This window comes from Rhincodon typus, chromosome 26, assembly GCF_021869965.1.
Source record: "Rhincodon typus isolate 14 chromosome 26, sRhiTyp1.1, whole genome shotgun sequence".
In the NCBI taxonomy this organism is placed as follows: domain Eukaryota; kingdom Metazoa; phylum Chordata; class Chondrichthyes; order Orectolobiformes; family Rhincodontidae; genus Rhincodon; species Rhincodon typus.
In genome coordinates this window covers 22,399,600-22,419,591 of record NC_063357.1, presented here as the reverse complement: position 1 = coordinate 22,419,591, position 19,992 = coordinate 22,399,600, and the positions used below count along the sequence as shown (strand labels likewise).

Genomic DNA, 19,992 nt, shown 5'->3' with positions numbered 1-19,992 from the left:
GGGTCTAGGCCCGAAACGTCAGCCTTCCTGCTCCTCTGATGCTGCTTGGCCTGCTGTGTTCATCCAGCTCTACACCTTGTTTCCTCATTTCTTCCTTTTTTCAGTACTCATCCCCCTCTCATCAACCAGTGACACCTGCATTTGGATGTATGTAGTAAAATGCGATTTGATCTGAAGAATGCCGTTGCTGATAACTTCCATTCTTAGTGGATAAATAAAATAATTCTTTCAGCTCTAACTTGTATGTTCTAGAAAGTTTGTTATTCTCATAATCATTTAATTGTCTTTGTTTTAAATGAAGTAGCATTCTCTTTGAAATGGCTGAGGTTTAGTTACTAGTGCTTCTTAATGATGTAGACGAGTTGTTTAATGTCAAGATTCAGCTATTACTTTCTTATTAATAACGTGATGCTTGTAACTCATTTGTCAAAGCATTGGTGCTGTACCACAGTACACTATGCTGCTGGTTAAAATTACTACTTTTATTTATCATGCATAACACACTATTGACGAAAACTAGCAATTAATTGTGTTGCACAGTTGCTGCAAGGAAAGATTGCGGATTGTTTTAAGGTTAGAGACTAACCCACAGCAAGTGCTGTGAAATACAATACAATACAATACTGTAATTAATTGAACACTTCAGTTTGATTGCACAATTAGCGTTCAACAGCTGAGCCTGTTATACATGAATGGCTTTATTTTGAAACCTATGGATGACTAGATTGCACGAGGGAATAAATATGATGCAAATTACATTGAAAAAAGTAAAGTTGGAATTAGAAAAACAATGAAACAGATGTTGGCCATTCAGCCCCTCGAGCCTGTTCCGACATTCAATGAAATTATGGCTGATCTGTGGCCCAACTCCATATATCTGCCTTTGGCCCATATCCCTAAATACGTTTGCTTAACAAAGATTTATGTACCTCCAGACTCAAAATTAACAACTGATTCAGCATCCATTGCCATTTGTGGAAGGTAATTCCAAAAACCTACCAAGCAGTGTGTGTAGAAGTGCTTCCTAACATTTCTCCTGAATGGTCTGGACCTAATTCTCAAACTATGCCCTCTATTTCTAGAATCCCCAACCAGTGGAAATAGTTTATCCTTATCTACCTTGTCTTTTCTTGTTAATATCTTGAAGACTTTGATCAGATCAACTGTCAAACTTTAAAATTCTCAAAAAACAGGCCTAATTTATATAATTTCTCCTCATAACGTAATAGCTGAAGTCTGGCATCATTCCTCTAAACTTAAATTGTACTCCGACCAAGGCCAGTATATCCTTCCTAAAGTATGGTGCTCAGATTTGTTCATGATATTCCAAGTGGGGGTCTAACCTGAGAAGAAATGGAAATCTAAAAAAAGGTTTGTTTTAAATTTTGGGGTGAAGATTTTTATTCAGATGTTGGACTGCATTCCTTGGAAGTTAATAACTGCATCTTTCTGGCATTTACTGTTTTATTTTCAGCATTGTTCATTTGATTTTATCTCCAGCTTGTGATTTTACTTTTATCTCCAGCATTGTTACTTTGTTAATTGACTAACATATAAGAAGTCAAAAAGAACATAAAAAATAAGGGCAGAAGTGGGCCATTTGATCCTTTGAGCCATCCTCATTATTTCGTAAGACCATGGCTTATCCAATTGTGGCTTTAATTCCATGTAACTGTCTACTCTCCATAACTTTCGACTCCCCTCTAAATCAAAAATTTGATTCGTCCTTGAATATATTCAGTGACACTGCCTCCACTGCTCTCTGTGGAAGAGAACAAAGACAAGCAGTTCTCTGAGAGAAGAAATTTCTCATTCAAATCTAAAATGGGAGACCCCTTTATTATGAAGATCTATTCATCGTTCTAGATTCCCCATGAGAGAAAGGTCCCTCTGGATCTGCTCAACTATAAGACGATCCCTTCATGCTATGAATCAATCTCGTGAACCTTGTCTAAATTGCCAGTGACACAAGTATATCCCCCTTTCAGTAAGGAGACCTGAACTGTAAGCAGTACTCCCACACATTCCTTGTACAGGTCTGATAAGATTTCTCTACTTTTGTATTTAATCCCTCATAATAAAGGCCAATGTTTTGTTTGTGTTCCTAATTACTTGCAAACGTGCTAATTTCTTGTGATACCTATGCAAGGACATTCAGATCCCTGTATACCACAAAATTCTGCAGACTCTCAATCTCTCTCCACTGTCTGGTACCATATCATCATTTTTTTTTTTCACTGTTGTTGAATCAAAATCCTGAAACTCCCTTCCTAACAGCACTGAATATAACAACCCGTTGTGGAATGCAGTGGTTCAAGAAGATGGCTCACCTCCATCCTCAAGAGTAATTAGAGATGGGCATTAAAAGCTGACCTAGCCAACAGTACCCATATCCTGTGAACAATTTTTTAAAAAATTCTGCTTCTGCAATTTTCCCATCAAAGTAGACAACCTCCAATTTTCCCACATTGTACTCCATCTACTAATTTCTTTTGTCAATTAAACTACATCCCTTTGCAGACTCTGCATCCTCCATACAACTTGGTTTCAGACTTAACTTCGTATCATAATCACATTCGGCTACAATACACTTCCTTCATCCAAATCATTAATATAGCTTGGAAATTGTTGAGGCCCCTGCATTGATCCCTGTGGCACCTTTAAAAAAAATTCATTTGTGTGTGTTGCAGGCTGGCCAGCATTTATTGCCTGTCCCAAGTTGTCCTTGAGAAGATGGTGGTGAGTTGCCTTCTTGAACCGTTGTATCCCACATGCTGTGGGTTGACCCACAATGCCCTTAAGGAGGGAATTCCAGGATTTTGACCCAGCGTGGTGTTCCCATGTATCTGCTGCCCTTGTCCATCTAGATGCAAGTGGTTGTGGAATTGGAAGGTGCTGTCTGAGGATGTTTGGTGAATTTTCTGCAGTGCATCTTGTAGATAGTACGCACTGCTGCTACCGAGCGTCAGTGGTGGAGGAAGTGAATGCTTGTGATTGGCTACCAAGTGCCTAACTGAAAATTATCCAGTTATCCTGACTTTGTTCCTTGTTAATTAGCCAATCTTTATCCAGGCTAATATTATTGGCTAATACCTCCAACACCTCGAGCTGTTATACTTCTGTAGTAACCATTTATGTAGCACCTTACTGAATGTTTTTTGGAAATTCAAAATACAAAATATCAACTTGTTCCCCTTCTCCTACTCTGCTTATTATGCCATCGAAGAACTCTCATAAAATTGTCAAACTTGATTTTCATTTCCTGAATCCTCATCAAGTTTCTTTCTCTGTTAGCTCTCCCACTGTAACATTTGGCCTTTTTTATATCAGTGTTTTTAACCTATTAATTAGTCTGATCAATTGTTCAAAGAATTCCTTCCTAATAGCTGCTTTGGTGTAAGTATCTAATTCTGAAATCTCATTTCATCCAGTGGGCCTGCATTCATGGCTTATTTCAGTGTCTCTTCTATAAGAAAATAACTTTTTAAAAATTTCTATGTTATTAATTGTTTATATTTCAACACCTTCTTACCTACCATTCTCGATTATAGAATTGGTGCTTATCGAAATCTTTCCAGCGGATAAGGCAGCAAAAAGAAAAAGCTAAAAGATTGTATCATTAGCCACAAAACACACTGGTTTGAATGGTCTATGCTGTCGGTTTTCCTGAAGTCTTTGAGGGATCCTGATTTGTGTGAAGTCTAAAATACTAAAATGTTGTTTCTTTCCCTAGGTAATTACTTGTTTTGGAATTTCTGTGAGCCTCTGCAGCTATGTTGGGTTTGCGGTCGTAGCTTTACTGGTTGAAATCAACTCCATCTTCCTGCACCTGAGGCAAATTCTTCTGATGGCCAACAGGAACAAAACCACTTGCTTTCGCATTAACAGCATCATCAATCTGGGAACCTATGTTATCTTCCGTATTACCACACTGGCCTGGATGACACGCTGGCTGGTTCTAAACCGCGACAACATCCCTCTAATAAACTACAGCATCGGGAGTGTAGGGATGGCCATAATGACTCTGATGAATATTGTGCTGTTTTGCCGACTGCTAAGAAGTGACTTTCTGAAATCTAGCCGGGAAGGGAAGAAGGAAAAGGAGAAGTAAAACTTGCAGCGGTGTTTCCTCCCCAGTACTGGTGCTGAGATTTCTGAAGGAGGAGCTGAACAAGGACCTTTCACTCCTTTGAATTTAATGGTCCCATTCACTTAGATGTAATTCTGGATAACCCAATGGGCTTAATTGTAAATATATTTTTAAAATTTGTCTCTAACATTTTCAAAAGTGTTTTTTTTAATCTAATGATGTTATAGGTAAAATGAAAATGATACAAAATTTTAAAATGGTTTTTTCCTACATGTTTTAAAGAAATGCAGTTAAATGTGCTACTAGATAAAATACCTTAATCTTACACTATCTCACTTTAAACTACATTGGGCAAGTTATTGAGCAATTTTAACTCTTAGTGTTTGTTGTTTAATTCTTGCAATGATTGTTATTACTCCCGAGAGGATTCATTCTAAGTTTGGTAAATTATAAAATAAATGCCTCTAATTAACAGTGACTTAGCTAGCCTCTCAAATATATTGATTTAAACATAAGCATGTCAAATTAATGAGCTGGGAAGTGAGACAGTAGCCCATCAAAAGTATTCTGAAAATAATGAATCATTTGATTACTTCTGCAAAGTGTGAGGTTTTGTTACTAAACATCTTCATTTTATATAGATGTTTGATGGGCATTACTAAATTTTATATATAGTAATGGCATGTTTCAAATAGCTATATAGGAATCCTGTGTGAGTGATGTAGGATACATTCTAAGCTGATACAATGAGGACATCTGAAAGTATATCATCTTGAATGTACACCACTTCAGAAGCTGTAATATATTTATAATATGTCAATACTTATTTACTCATATATACTTGTATATTTATAATGTCAATAACCACCTACACTGTTTTTGATTGCCTTTGTAATATTTGTTTGATTTTAAAACAATAACAGAGCTTGTAGTAATGATGTAATGTTACAGAAAATAGTCAGTTTTTACTTTAATGTGACAATTTTCTTGTGCACAACATTCATATATATTTCTTACAGGACTAAAATGTGACTCACTAGTTTTGAGATCAGTCCATGGGCTATTTTTAAAAATATTTTCCAAATTTACAATATGTAGAATGTAATCAAAAGAATGTTAAATCTGAAATATTTATTTTGAAGAATTTATGCCTATTAATCTGCAAGTAGTGTTATGGTAATGACAGGAACAGTCATTCCTGGTTAGACCAGATGAGTATCTCCTGACTGTAGTCTATGTTCTGTTTCAGCATCAAGTTTGTTCATCTGAAGGGAATGATGTTGACTTTCTGGATGTTGGGCACAGTTGTGACTGTTCTGAAGTCCAAAGATCTTGTTAGATCCACCTCTTCTCAACTTAGCGGACTCTCTTTGTTGATTAAAAAATATTGCACAAAATTCTCCATGAAACAAAAATCTATCTCCTGTAATATGATAATCTAAACATTGGGGATGAGTCTAAATCCTCTCAATAGGATCGAAACCTATCTATTTTAGATTTATGTTTTTGTGGCAACGTGGTAGCTTTGCACATTTTAAGGCTGAAATTAAAGTAGAAGGGAAAAAGAAACAGTTTGCAAGGTGTAAAGAATCCTCTATGTGAATTGAGTTACAGAAAATGCTGTCTCTTTAGTGCAGATCAAAATCCAGGTAGTTTGTAAACTTTGCAGGCAGTGACAGGTCCAGACCAAGGGATGGACGTGATGCTATATGGCTCCATGCTATGTCACTGTCACACCTACACTATGTATCAGCAGCTTGCACAGCAAACACACTGCATGTGCTTTAACCAAGTGAGGAGGAGAACTTGGTCAAGTCAAGGGGGACTATGGTTGCTCAGGGAGTGCCGACATAGTCAGTACTATAGGTTGAATCTAACCAGTGTTTTGAATAGAGGGAGAACTGTGAAAGCTATTCAGTGGTCTGTGTTCACAGGAGCTATTAAGATGGTTCTGGTGCTGATCAGAATGCTGTTTCTTAGTCTTCCTTACTGGATGCTTTCATTGGTTTGGAGGTGGTACAGATTTGCTGGTTCACAATTATAAAGGATCTCTGACTCATTCATTAAAAGTCACAATGTACAGCAACTGCTGAAGAAAAGATAAACTTGTCTTCTTCAGATTAAAATGGTTTTTCCTGCAGAGAACAGAGCGAGCTTCTGAGCTGGTGGAGGTCAGGTGGTTTTTCTACTATCTTGTTCGCATCCTCAATCTGTTTGGCTCCCTGAGAACTAATCATAGTTGTGTTTTTTTTATTCATTCACCAGATGAGGGTGTCGCTGGCTGGGCAGCATTTATTGCCCATCCCTAATTGCCCAGAGGGCAGTTAATAATCAACCACATTGCTGTGGGTCTGGAGTCACACGTAGGCCGGACCAGGTAAGGATGGCAGTTTCCTTCCCTAAAGGGCATTAGTGAACCAGATGGGTTTTTCCCCCAACAATCGACAATGGATTCATGGTCATCATTAGGTTCTTAATTCCAGATATTTTGTTGAATTCAAATTCAAATTCCGCCATCTGCCATGGTGGGATTCGAACCCAGGTCCCCAGAACATTATCTGGGTCTATGGATTAACAGTCCAGCGATAATACCACTAGGTCATCACCTCCGCTAATTGTTGGCAGACAGAAGGCCTTTGTCATTGACAACTGGTCACTAGTCCAGAGATGAATTAGCTACTTGATGCAGGCTGAATTTCCAATTGTATTTTACAGTTCCAGCTCATCTGAAAACTATACCTCAGTTGTTGCTTGTTTAAGTCTCTGCGTAAATTTGAGCACCATACAATGAATGTCAGGTTACTTGCTTTCAAAAACACACAGTAATATCCTTTAGGGAAGGAAATCTGCCATCGTTACCTGATTTGGCCTACATGTGATGCCAGACCTACAGTGATATTGGTTGACACTAAAGTGCCCTCTGAAATGGCCTAGCAAGCCACTCAGTTCAAATGCAACAGGGATGGGTAATAAATGCTGTCCCTGTCAGTAATGCCTACATCCAATGAGCCTTTTTTAAAAAAAATCCTTCAGCAGTCCTTGGATTTTTTTTATTTTAAATTGTTTCTCAATTTGGTCCACAATTAAAACCACAGAAAAAAAGACAGAGACCGTCTATATAAAAGAACCAAGTAGGAAATTATACTTGAATTCGTGTTTTATTAAGCATACAATTGGTATACAGACAGCTTGTATTTGACTGTGATATAACAATTACATTGAACTCTTGTAAATAAATGGCCTGTGAGATGATTGAAATCTTAGTGAAAAAGTTAAGGCTTCTATTAATTTTTTGTGTCATCTTGTTATTTGTACCTCCTGTTTATATCTGTACCTAACACGTGCATAAAACTGTTCAATCCCAATAGATATTTCTAGCATATGTATATATGAAACTGAACTCCTTGTTGATTTTTATCACCTAATCAGCAGAATCTTCCTCTTCCAGTCACCAGTGTGCTAGTCAAAACACATAGCTCTTACAGAAGCTCAGTCCATTGCTTCTGTTACAAGGTTGAATCCCTGATGAAACTGAATTGGAATGTCAGTGAATATGCGTAGCATAAATGCTCCATCAGCATCTGGTGTAAAGGTACTTGGAATGATTCCATAGTGTCCTGGTGCAAGTTTACTACGGAGGTTTATGCTTCTCTGGGCCACGTAGGCTCCTGAATCCGAAACCGTTCTATGATGTGTAAAATGCTCTGCAGTTAGAACCATTTGTGGGTTGAAAGACTATTGGAACGAAAAAGAAACAAAAATTTGATTTCGACTTAAGTTGCTTTTTAATGGATGTTTTTGTGAAGATCACAAAATGGATTAGACAAACGTTATCCCAAGTACATCCACACAATGTTTTGTTTCTTTCTACTTTCTAACAAAAACAATGTATTCTTTAGATGGTGTCCAGATTGGAATATACCTGGCTTGATTATTGACAGCTAATAGATTGTGATCACCTTCTGTAAGATGAATAATTTTGTGTCATTTACTAATTTACATTCTCTTATGTTTGAGTAAAGAATGCTTAGCCTTACTAGAATGGCACACAGCAGCATCAATACCACATTTACAATTACATAGGCATAACAAAAGTAAGTATATTTTGCAAAGGAAACTAATCAGACTTTTTAAAATTGACACAGCATCTTAAAAAATAGCTCCAACAAGTCATATGGCTGGCCTTGTTGCTTCGCTGTCAGCCAAAAGACAAACAGACTGTTGTGTTATCTTGGCACCATCCATTAGGGGAGACATTTGGAATTTATTTAACCCTTGGACAACTAAATTGGTTCTCCCAAAGGTGTGAGAAATCAAAGCTTCTGAGAAAACAGGGTCTAAAAGGACACCATGGGAAATTCCAGAGTAATCGATTTTGCTTTGTAGAACAATGGTTTGTCAGAGTTAATGCAGCCGTCACCTTAAGATTTTGATCAATGTTAAACAGGCTGTGAGACACCACAAAAGGCAGAACTCCAAGAACAGCTTTAAGAGGTACCATCAGAGATAGTGTTCTCAACAGCAACAAAGAATCCAGCTAAAGGACTGTTGTATTTAACCAGGGTACCAAGTAGCACAACCTGCAGTGCCATAAATGTGAAATAAAGGAACATCACCTCCCTCCCAAAATCTGTTCTGCTCAGCCCATTTGTGGGTCATACCTCCAACTATTCAATTACAGGAACCATCACATATAATGAATTCTTAGCCAATAACAGTACCATGTTTTACTTAGTATCTTTCAGCTGTAGCTTTTAAGAAAATAACCCTTATCTTGTTTAAGATTAAAGCATTGTTGCTGGTTAGTTTTAAATTGTAACGCTCAGAACTAAAACTGGGACTAAATGAGCTGTGTGAATTTGCAGTCCATAGACCGTTCTACAGACACAACTGATCTTGCAATACCTTAATAATTATTCACTGCAAGTAATTGCGTGTGAAGGAGGTTACTGTGTCCTTTGAGACAGTAAGATGTTATATAGTTTGGTGTTTCCTTTTGGCCAAGGATTTGGAAAGAAAGCTACTTTCCAAACATTTTTTTTTTAATCCCCCTCAATCAACTAACTCATCTGAACAGAAAGTCATTGTTGAATAGATTTGCTAGTAATGTGCTTTCTTGACCATCTAAGAAATCTCAATTTACCTTGTAGATCTGTAATCCAATAGGATTCATTGAGATGCCAAGCTTCCTGTCCATCCTTCGATAATTCTGAATTAAAGATATCAGAACAGAACATGCCTCATCTACATGGTCGTCTTCGCTGCTTGAAAGAGTATCTGTAGTGTGACAGAGAGCACATGTCAGGAAACAGGCCATTCATTTGATGGAATAGATATTATTGGAATAATTGAAATTTCAGAGTATCAAAACAACAGGAACAAAAAGTTAAACAAAATATTTCAGTATGATGAAAAATAAAATTACAAGTAGGGAAATTTCTTGAACACCTGGTCACATTGAAGGCAGCCTGATCTTTGTAGATGGACAGCTTTACTACATTGGCAAAGTTGAAGGTCATGGTTCACACCTGCAGTTTCCCTTTTATCCACACCTGGCGCCGAGCTGTCGGATGAAATAAAGTTGCAACCTCCTGCACTAGTATATGTCCCATCAAGAGATTATGAAAGGGTATCATTCTATGACAGAGATCAATACATCTCTATAAAAGGCTTGCAGACAGACGTAATGACATAACTCATTGTCATCTTCTCTAGGATTGTTCTTATCACTACAAATGTTATAGCAAGTATTTGAAAATGTTTTGATTTGAATGATAACCAGATCATATTAATTCCCCATGCAGTGGTTAAGAAAAGACATAAGATCAATCTCCAGGACACTACTATGTGCAAACCAAAAGATAAATCAGAGGGGCATTAAAAATGGTTTATTTTGTCATTTACTCAGTTTTTATTTTCCAGATTTAAAAATATTGAAAAGGGCTGGCTGACAGTTAAGCATCATTCATTTGGGTCTTTTATTGCTTTCCAATTGCCATTGGAAGACAGTGTGTCATAAGAATGGACGTATTGGCTGAGTAATGGCTTGGGGGAGAATCATGTGTTGAAACCTTGAGGAACAGATTTACTCATTGCTGATCCCCTTGAGGAATAGACTTACACATTGCTGACTCCCTCTACAAAACTAGTGTGACTCAGTGGAGTCTTTGGCCATGACATAGCTTATTGTTAATTTTGGATCAAACTTGTTCACTTAATGAAAATACAGTGATATTTATAACTTGGGGTCAATCTGAAGCAGCAGTCTGACCCTTGACTGGCAGGTTGACATGTAGAATCAAACAACATAGAGACTTTTTGCCTGTCATACTTGCTCGAGCTTTGTGAAGGAGTTATGCATTTAGTCCCATTCACATGCTCATTCCCTAGAATCCTGCAAAAATTATTCCCATCAAGGTTTTATCCAATTCACTTCTGAAATTTCACATTGAATCTTCATTCTGAATCATCACAACTCATGAAAACAAGTTCTCATATCGTATGCTGTTTTTTGCCAATTATGTTAAATCTGTAACCTTTGGTTAGCAAACCCCTGGCATTGACACAGTTTATTTATTTACTCAATAAAAACCCATCGTGAGTTTGAATCTCTCAATCAACTATCTCCATGACCTTCTCTGCAGTAAGGAGAACAATTCCAGCTTCGCTAGTTTCTTCACATAATTAAAGCCATGCATCCCCATCATCTTCACAACTCAAAACGATAAGTAATTCTTTGCAAAGGTGAATTACAATTAATTACTCAATTGTTTTCACATAACTCTGATGCTTTCCCTTTTTCATTTAAAATAAATACTTCAGGTATTTCAGCCTGCAAACATTGTGTTTTGATCTGGGTAAGTTAAGGAAACTGAAAACATAATGTAAGTATTTGTAATTTCTAGTGTACAGATTACTGCAGCGAGATCATTGTTGGTCCCAGGATATGCAGTATCTACTGGATATACAGAAACCAATTATGTTTATGGGAAACAAAAAGAAAACATCAATGAAAAAACTGTGCTGAAAACACCTGGGCCTAGAAATTTGATTGCAACCCAAACAGAAGCATCCTGCATACGTTTGTCCCCTGCAGGAAAACATGCTGGATCTTAAAATATTTTTAAAAAATGTCATGCTGGCCATCACAGGCAGGGAATGCTATGGCCGTAGTGAATGGCAATATTGGGGAATAAAAGTTTGCAAGATTTCTCTCGTGCTGTCTTTTATTTCTCCTTCTATTGTACATGGCATGCAGGTACGAGTCATAACAAATTGCTTTCAACCACCAATCATATCTTCCTTTTAATTCTTTAACGTTAAAAACTGACATTCGTCCCTCTACTCCATTCAAGAACAAAAAATGCCCCTTTGCCACTTAAAGAATTGTCTTCCAGAAGATTCAGTGGTCTGTCTGTCACAAGCCCCTGCTGAGAAGCTCCAAAGCTCTACTGGATGTTGTATTTTTTTATATGTAGTAATGACATGACATGATATGGCATTATATAAAATATATATACATAAGAAAGAATAAGCCATTTAACTGTTTATGCTGTTTCTTTTTTATGACCTATGACAGCTTTTACAAGGTCTTCCTGATCAGAAAATGACAAGAGCTTGCTTTCTGATTTTCTGTGAAAATCATTCAACTATTCTGGAGCATGAGAAGGTGGGCATTGTGGCAGAAATGGAGATTTGCTCTGCGCACTTGCAAGAAGACTGACACTAATCAAATCCTTTCATCTTGCTCTGTTTCCTCACATTTTTTAAAATTCTCAAATTTCCTGGGTTGTTTTCTTTAAAACTTTCAATATTCCTCACACACTTGCTCCATCATCTGGCCCTTGTCAAAGATTCTTTACTTTCCTTCCTGAATTCATCTCTATTTCCTTTTACAGCATTCTAATTCCAGAAATGTTTTCATTCACCATTACAATGAATTGACAGTGTAGAAACAGGCCATTTGGTTCAACTGATCTGTCTTCTATTTTTGGTCTATTTCATCTTTTATCCACCCTCACCCCATCCACATAATCTTCAAGCACTTGTATTACTGCCATTTTATAGTTAATATTATCTCCCCACCCCTAACTTGCTTTTCACAGCTCCTGTTCTAATTGCTTCCTACAAAACCTGTGTAATCAAAACACAAGAGGCAAAGCACTGGCATAACCTGTCTTCACCCCACCCCAATCCATTTTTTCACACTTATTTCTGCAGTAACCTAACTAATTTCATCAACAACATTAATTCTGTGTGTCCATTAATTCTTCAAAGACTTCTTCACCCAAGTTGAAGAGCTCAAAGGCAGTGACAATTTGCAGAACATCTGAGAGGTACATCTCACAATTTTGAGAAGTGAAATATTTGCACAGGAGATTCTTTATTACCTGCTTCTGGGGCAATGATAGTGATGGGATACTGAGGATTGCAGCTATACTTCTTTATATTATTTCTGCATCCACCTGCATTAATTCCAGTCACCCACCGACCCTTTACCTCCTGCAAGCTTCCAGCATCTGTGAAGAGAAGAAAAATGCCAATAGTTCCTTCATTATGGCATTTTTGGCTCTGACAGCTGAATTGATTACACCATGTGAAAAAATGGTACTCTACTATATTGAGTGAAAAATAATTAATTCTTAACATAAACAGTTTGACGAAAAGGAAATTTCTCCAGCACAAAGTAAAGTAATTTTTGAAGGGCATGAAGGTGTAATAATTTTTAAAATACTCGACCAGTTCTGTGGGAAATAGTTGAGGGGTGGTGACAGAGGTTGTTTCCTTGCAAGTTCAGATTACATGAGAAGCCTTGTCAGGGTTTAAGTGTGAACAATAAGCTTATATTTTATCAAATAATGGATAAGCAAAAATTCTGTTTGTATTTTATTAAATTGCCTGTAAATTTCCTGAAAGTAAATGTTTCAAATGTATCTATACATTCAGATGTATCTATTTGAAATAAGTTTTCTGTTACCTATTAACTCAATCAACATCATGCCTTTGTTTAGAGTATCACTTCCACACATGGTCATACATCCTCACATTTACACTGCCCAGGAAGTACATATTCAAGTACAGGCCATTGATAAAGAATCTCAGTCAATACAGTGTGGAACTGGAGGAACACACCAGGTCAGGCAGCATCAGAGGAGCAGGAAAGTTGACATTTTGGGTTTATACCCATCATCAGGACTGGCCAGGATGAAGGTTGATGATGAAGTCCTGATGAGGGGTGTAAACCCAAAACGTCGACTTTCCTGCTCCTCTGATGCTGCATGACCTGCTGTGTTCCTCCAGCTCCAGCTGTTGATTTCTGACTCCAGCATCTGCAGCTCTTGCTATCTCCCATATAGAATCTCACGTGGTTCAGTTGGCACACGGCTCATGATTTTCCAATATCTGCTGGTTGGGGCTGCAGTTCCTCTTCACTGCTATGTGTTCAGAATATTTAAGTCTGCATGTATACTCAAAAAGCATAGCTTGGAAAAATAGCCTTTGCCATTTAGATAGATTTCAGATTTGTCAATAGGTGCATGAATGGCTACATGCAGATGTAGTAGTCAGTGATATCTAAATCTTGGCAAAAACAACAATTTGGTAAAACTATTTGCCACTGTTGCAACTGCCAGTGTTTGATTTTAACATATGTGTATGCATGTGCTGTGTGGATAAACAAAGTGTCAGGAACTATTCTAATTAAGTGTTGCATAGAAAAGCATTCAATTTGCCTGATATCCCCATAGGTGCCTGCAAGCAAACTCTGGTGTAAAGATGAAGTGCTGTAGTGTCTACACTCCATGCTCATCATGCCCTTCTTTTGAACCATACCCAGATAACAGACATGCCTTCATGACTGATCTGCTATCTGGCTTGTTCTGTTGATTACATGCCTCCCAAACCTCTCTGTGGCAGGTTGGTGCCTCCCCCTTCTCCTGATGCACTGATATATCTAGCAATGGGCACTGTAGTGGTTATGGGCAACAAAAGGTGTTTCTGAAGCATTGACTTCCATCAATATTGCAGTGATTTTTGATCCCTGCTGAAATAATGTGTGATCTGGCCTTGACCTCAAGATTTGCTCAATTCCGCTCCCCTTACAACACCTCCCCACCCCTCAGCTTCCCTCCCACCATCTCGGTGAATATCTTGATTTGGGCTTAACAGCCAAGAAGTACATTTTTTTCACTGTCCTTTTTAAATATGAATAGCAGTTCCCTCCACTCACAGAAAAGTAGTAATACCCTTTAATATAACTCATCATTACCTGCACCTCCATCACCATCAAAGTCAGGTCCCAGAGTCAAAATTGTAACAGTTGTAAACCTTTTACAGAAGTCATCGAACTTCATCCTATGAAATAAGATAGCACTTTGACAGTGGTGGCCAGAGGATCAACCAAGAAAATATACAGCTAAACTATAGTTATTAAATATTACAAAGCTGATAGAATGAGATGTCCTACCAGAATTCCCCATCATTCTTCTTTGTGAATCCAAATGCTTCCCTGGTCCAGATTGGAATTTGGTTCCATAGAGGAGAACTTTGTAGAAGGAAGAACCATCATGTTGACATTCATTTCTTTTAACAAGCATGCTGACTATCATATCCCTCTTTTCAGAAAAACAAAGTTATTCAGAATTTCAGGTTTGCAGACTTTCTAACACAAATATGGCAATACAGACCTGTCAAAAATATGGATACTTGAGGAGATTCTAAGGGTATGCTGTTCCAATAAAAAGAAGTCCCACATATTAAAAGAAAGAATTTAGTCTCTTCAAAGTACAGCCAGGTTACATGTTTTCTGGAATGTTTGGTACCTTCTCTGTCGATTCTTCTGTCGGGAATGTTAACTAGCTATGCCATTTGTCCCATTGTTATTTAGCTGGTGCTTTCTCTACAACCTACAGGAAGCTGTGACAGCCAGCAATTCTCTCTTGAGAGCTGAGGGCTGTTAGCTCTGGTGGATGGCAGGTAGCTCTGTGGCTTTGTCCAAATGCCCCCTTCTTTATACCCTTGATGACACATCAATATTTCTTACAATAGGACTGGTACTATGTTGTCAAAACCATCAGATTTGAATTTAATTGGTTTTTGATATCTAAGTGTCTGGTTCAAATTGATTGGTCAAATTCAAAACTTGTTGTCTTGGTAAAAAAAGAGTGCTGCTTGGCCTCCAACTGTACAGATTTTCAATACAAATATTTCGGGTGCTCTCTGTGTACTTTCAAGCTGCTGCTCACAGACATCCATTTTAAATCTCTAAGCACAGAAAAATCACATCAACATTTAAAGGGACCATGCAATGTTTTCCCCGCTTACAAACACCAAATTCTAACTGTAACCAATTTCACAACACTTACTTAAATCAGCGATAAAAAGTATTATTTGTAGATTCCTATTTAAAATGCATTGGAACCCACATTTATGAAGCTAAATGATACCAAATTCAAATAGCAAAGAGACCAAACTTGGCGTTATACTAATGATAATGTCTCCTGAATTTCTTCCTACAATCTCAAATGTTATTTTCCCTGTATGGGTGCTAATGGACCATAAGACCATAAGATAAAGGAACTGAGCCAGACCATTTAGCCCATTGAGTCTGCTCCACCATTCAGTCAACTATTGAGGTCTGGGGAAAATAAGTGTTTAAAAGTGTCAATGCCCCTGTGCAATGAGGGTAATTCAATTCTCATTTTGCTTCCATGATCAGTAATGTCATCTCAGCTACAAGTGCTCAATGGAAGGGTGACCATCCAACCTAATGCTACCGAAGGGGTTGAAGATCTGGTCAACTCTTGTCACCAATGCACAGAAGTAATATCCAGTCTTTGGAATGGTGTTGTGAAGAGCCACGATTGAGTTTAGATGAAAGATGTGGATTGGAGAATTTGGGGCTCATTCTTCAAAGGGGCCAACAAAAAAGGGCCTACTGTCGAGATATACATAAATACTTTAGAAAAATTGGTTTCCCAAGATTCCATCAAATCAGCCTTGATATTAGAATGAGATGGAGCCTTTTACAAGTATGAAATGTAAATTTCAGAGTGTAAAACATTATTTATCACACACAAATGTAGAAATTACATGTGATATTGGGGACTGATGGAGGAAAAATACTGGAGGCAATACTCAGAGTACTGTAGTCAAGTTCCGAAGTGGAAGAGGTGGTAGAGCTGAGAAATATTCAATAGTCTTCCTGGTTCATATCTTCTGACTGTCAAAAGGCTTGTCCAAACATCAAACAGAAGGAAAAAATTATTCTACAAGGCTGATATCAGAAGTTATGCCTATTGGTAGATATATATGTAGCAGCAAGTCCTTTCGGATTTCCTGAGTTCCAGAAATGTTCCAAAAACTGTAAGATAATTCTACAATTTTAAGGTAAGACAGTGCAAGACTGAATATGATTACATGCAAGTTAAAGCACTATATGTGAGTTAAATCATAGCAGATGGACTCAAGTCAGTTATAAACTGACTTCATAAGGCAATGCTGATGTGCCTCTGCCAATTTGAGAGCTAACCAATGTTAAGGTGAATACAGCCATCTAGTGGACAGAAATAAAACTGAAAGATTAAAAAAATGGGGCCAAATTTTCAGAGAGAGCAAGAACTGCAGATGCTGGAGTCAGAGACAACATAGTGTGGAGCTGGAGGAACTCAGCAGGCCGAGCAGCATCAGAGGAGCAGGAAAGTTGACGTTTCTCATCAGGACCCTTCAGAAATGGGGAGAGGGAAGGGAGCTGGGAAATAAATAGAGGAGGAGTGGGGCTGGGGAAGATAGGTGGGATGGTGATGGGTAAATGTAGGTAGGGAGTGGTGGAGATTGGTCAGTGAGATGGGTGGAGCAGATAGGTGGGAGAGAAGATGCTCCTCCAGTTTGCGGGTAGTGTCATTGTGTCACTGGAGGAGCTCCAATGACACTACCCGCAAACTGGAGGAGCAACGCCTCATATTGCACCTCGGCAGCCTACAGCCCAATGGCCGAAACATGAAATTCACAAGTTTTAAAATCTCCCACCCCCCAGCCTCATCCCATGTCCAACCCTCTCTCTCATCCCCGTCTCCTTGACCTAATACAACCTGTCCATCTTCTCTCCCACCTATCCGCCACACCCACCTCACTGACCAATTCCCACCACTGCCTACCTGCACTCACCTATCACCATCCCACCTACCTTCCCCAGCCCCACCCCTCCTCTCTCTATTTATTTCCCAGCTCCCCTCCCCCTCCCCATTTCTGAAGAAGGGTCCCAATCTGAAACGTCAACTTTCCTACTCCTCTGATGCTGCCTAGCCTGCCAAATGTTCAGACTGCTTTGGAAGCAGTGCTGAAGATAGATGGGCCTACAGTTCTGCATCCACTGCACCCCAGCCCAACCTCTGGGCCATTTTAATTCAGGGAAGATCAGAGGAATGGTGACTACCTCTCTGCAAAGAACAGGCAGACCATTGGTCCACTTAATGGACATATAAAAGCTTTCAGCATTTCCAAAGTGGCATGAGGACACCCACTCACTTTGATGGGGTTAAAGTACACCAAGAGATGGAGACGGTCTGTCGTTCTCCAACCTTCATCAACAGCTCTCATTCACAACAGCAGGTCGGCAGATCTTACAGTGCTGGAGGATCTCCTATTGTCCTGCCAATGGTCATCAAAAACTGAGTATCAGATGCCAATGCACCTGGTATCAGGATCATGAGCCACACTAAAAATTCAACCCAGCTTGTGTTTAAACAGGCCTGCTGATATAAAGCTTGGGGCATGGGCAAACTCTTGAGAGTTGTTTAAATTGTCTAAAAAAATTTCACACTAGAAAATCTTTAATTTACAGCAGAGCTTGTCACCTCTCAAAGTCCCATTGGATCTTTTAGTTTCCTTTTTAACCCTGTTTCCCTAATCCTCCTACAACTCCTTAGCACATTCTGTCACCTGTAAATTATGTTTTGTGGCATTTTTATATGGTAAGCATGGCACACAAATACAAATTATTGTTTTTCAAACTGTACAGCCTGGTGACTTAAAGGAATGGTGGTTTAATGCCACCAATTCCAATGCAATTCTGCACATTTGTTTCCCTAAATGTCTGCACACAGAGTGACATCGGTACTGGAAATATAAGGTTTTTCTATTTTGGAAACAAAAATATGAACAAATGTACAACGCAATGGAAAGTGCAAATCTGATAGGCCCAGATCTTCCAATGAGTTGCCCGGAAAGTTGACGTTTCCAATGGGCAATTACCATGTGCCTGGAACCCTTTGAGAAAGTCTCAAAATTGAGCTAAATTTGGAACTTTTGGAGAGTTCTGACTTACTTACCTTAATAGTTTGCCAGGGTAAATTTAGAGTGATTCAAACCTGCTGTAATTCCTGGATAACTGTAAAACTAACCCTGGCAAACAGCCAACCTTCACCTCCATGGATCCAGCCACAACTCCACCGGAACCTGAATCCTGAATTCAACCCACCTCCTACTCCCTACGGACCTGTCATCGCACTCAGCCTGATCCACAGCACCTTGCAACTGCCCCTCATGGACTCTGTCCACTTGACTCTCCACACCTAATTCTCCAACACACTTGCAGCCTCTGACTCCGCACCCTTACCAACACTCGTCCATGGGTTGGCTGACCCCCATCACCCCGATTTCCATGACCCTTCCCCCCACGAGTGGATACATCCTGACGGCTGCCAAATACCCCCAGCCCGACCAGAACCCTCACCCACTTACTTGGCAACCTATCAATCACCTCTATCCACCCTACTACCCCCACCCAACTGTTACTTCCTTCAACCACCTTACTTTCCACTCAGCAACCTAATTCCCATTCAACTGTCAGCCTACTCATTCCACCACCTGAAAACACAACTTGGCAAGCTTTCCCATGTTATAGCTCAATATAGTTACAGCAGTGCAGCATTGATGTCACTTACTCATCACTCCAGTCACCTGTCCATTCCATATTGTGGCCTGCTCCCCATGGATTGAGAATCCGAACAAGTGGCACCCTCCCTTTTGGAGTGGTTAGCTAAAGCAAAAAATATTTTTAAATGTATATCAGTACCTTACAATTCAAATCATTTATATCAACATCAATGATAGCTGGGAAGACACCAAAACACAAGAAGGGAAAATATTTGTCTAGAATTTAATTGCAGAAATGAACACGAACAAAAGAAACTCAGTGTTTCAAAAATGTTTTAGTATATATTCTGGCCAAGAGAAATGTTAAATATCTCCCAGAACTATTCAAAACAAGATTCCACTCAATTAATACCACCATCTCATTTGTTTCTGACCTTGCAACGTTCCATAATATATTGTCATAGAAATGCAAGTTGTTGTTCAATTGACGATCACAGTTGCCAATCTAATGAAAGTGTGTACGAAATATAGCTCACTTGAAAATTGCTTTGTGTTTTGCAAGGTTGTCACTGTAGTTGGCTCGGCTGTGTTAACACTAAAAGTTAAGAAACAGAATCCATCATTCAGTGTAAATACCCTGTGAGGGAAGAAGGCTGTGTGCAAAAACAGAAAGATGGGAGAGAGAAAGATACGATCACACACTTAAATAGCAAAGCTGACACGTGGGCCTCAACTATATGACATGGTCAATTTGTTTTCAATGTAGTGTAACAAATAGCTAGAAATTTATCCAGCAAAAGCGAACGATTAATGGATTATGCAGAATAAAGAGCAGTGGACAGATCCAAAATAATCAAAACCAGATGATGCGTAGCAGCACAATGCTCCAATGCCGCACAACAAGGGATCAGCTTCTAACTACTCAGAGATAGTAAGAACTGCCGATGCTGGAGTCAGAGATAACACAGTGTGGAGCTGGAGGAACACAGCAGGCCAGGCAGCATCAGAGGAGCAGGAAAGCTGACATT

General features: G+C 38.8%; 2 protein-coding genes across 2 annotated transcripts in view; one reads left to right on the top strand and one right to left on the bottom strand.

Annotated features, from left to right (window-relative positions):
- tlcd2 (TLC domain containing 2) overlaps positions 1-7,361 on the top strand; it is a 62,757-nt gene extending 55,396 nt beyond the window's left edge. Inside the window, exon 5 of the mRNA XM_048612616.1 lies at positions 3,734-7,361. Coding sequence (XP_048468573.1) covers positions 3,734-4,111 — 378 coding nt within the window. The 3' untranslated portion in view covers positions 4,112-7,361. The remainder of the gene's footprint in view (positions 1-3,733) is intronic.
- A 122-nt stretch (positions 7,362-7,483) lies between these two features.
- LOC109931120 (calpain clp-1-like) lies at positions 7,484-16,290 on the bottom strand. Its single transcript, XM_020530452.2, has 6 exons — positions 16,181-16,290; positions 14,556-14,633; positions 14,358-14,443; positions 12,481-12,609; positions 9,234-9,367; positions 7,484-7,825 (listed from the first exon to the last, which is right to left on the bottom strand). The coding sequence occupies exons 3-6, from the start codon at positions 14,440-14,442 to the stop codon at positions 7,580-7,582; spliced, it is 594 nt and encodes a 197-aa protein (XP_020386041.2). The 5' UTR covers position 14,443; positions 14,556-14,633; positions 16,181-16,290; the 3' UTR covers positions 7,484-7,579.
- Positions 16,291-19,992: the final 3,702 nt, after the last annotated feature.

What these genes read in the sequence shown, in the direction of transcription:
- LOC109931120 (XM_020530452.2), bottom strand. Translation starts at nt 14,442, where the DNA reads ATGAAGTTCGATGACTTCTGTAAAAGGTTTACAACTGTTACAATTTTG. An exon ending in TGATGGTGATGGAGGTGCAG is followed by an intron (nt 12,610 to 14,357) that starts GTAATGATGAGT and finishes TTCTCTTCACAG; the next exon opens with ATGCTGGAAGCTTGCAGGAG. An exon ending in TATCATTGCCCCAGAAGCAG is followed by an intron (nt 9,368 to 12,480) that starts GTAATAAAGAAT and finishes GTCACACTACAG; the next exon opens with ATACTCTTTCAAGCAGCGAA.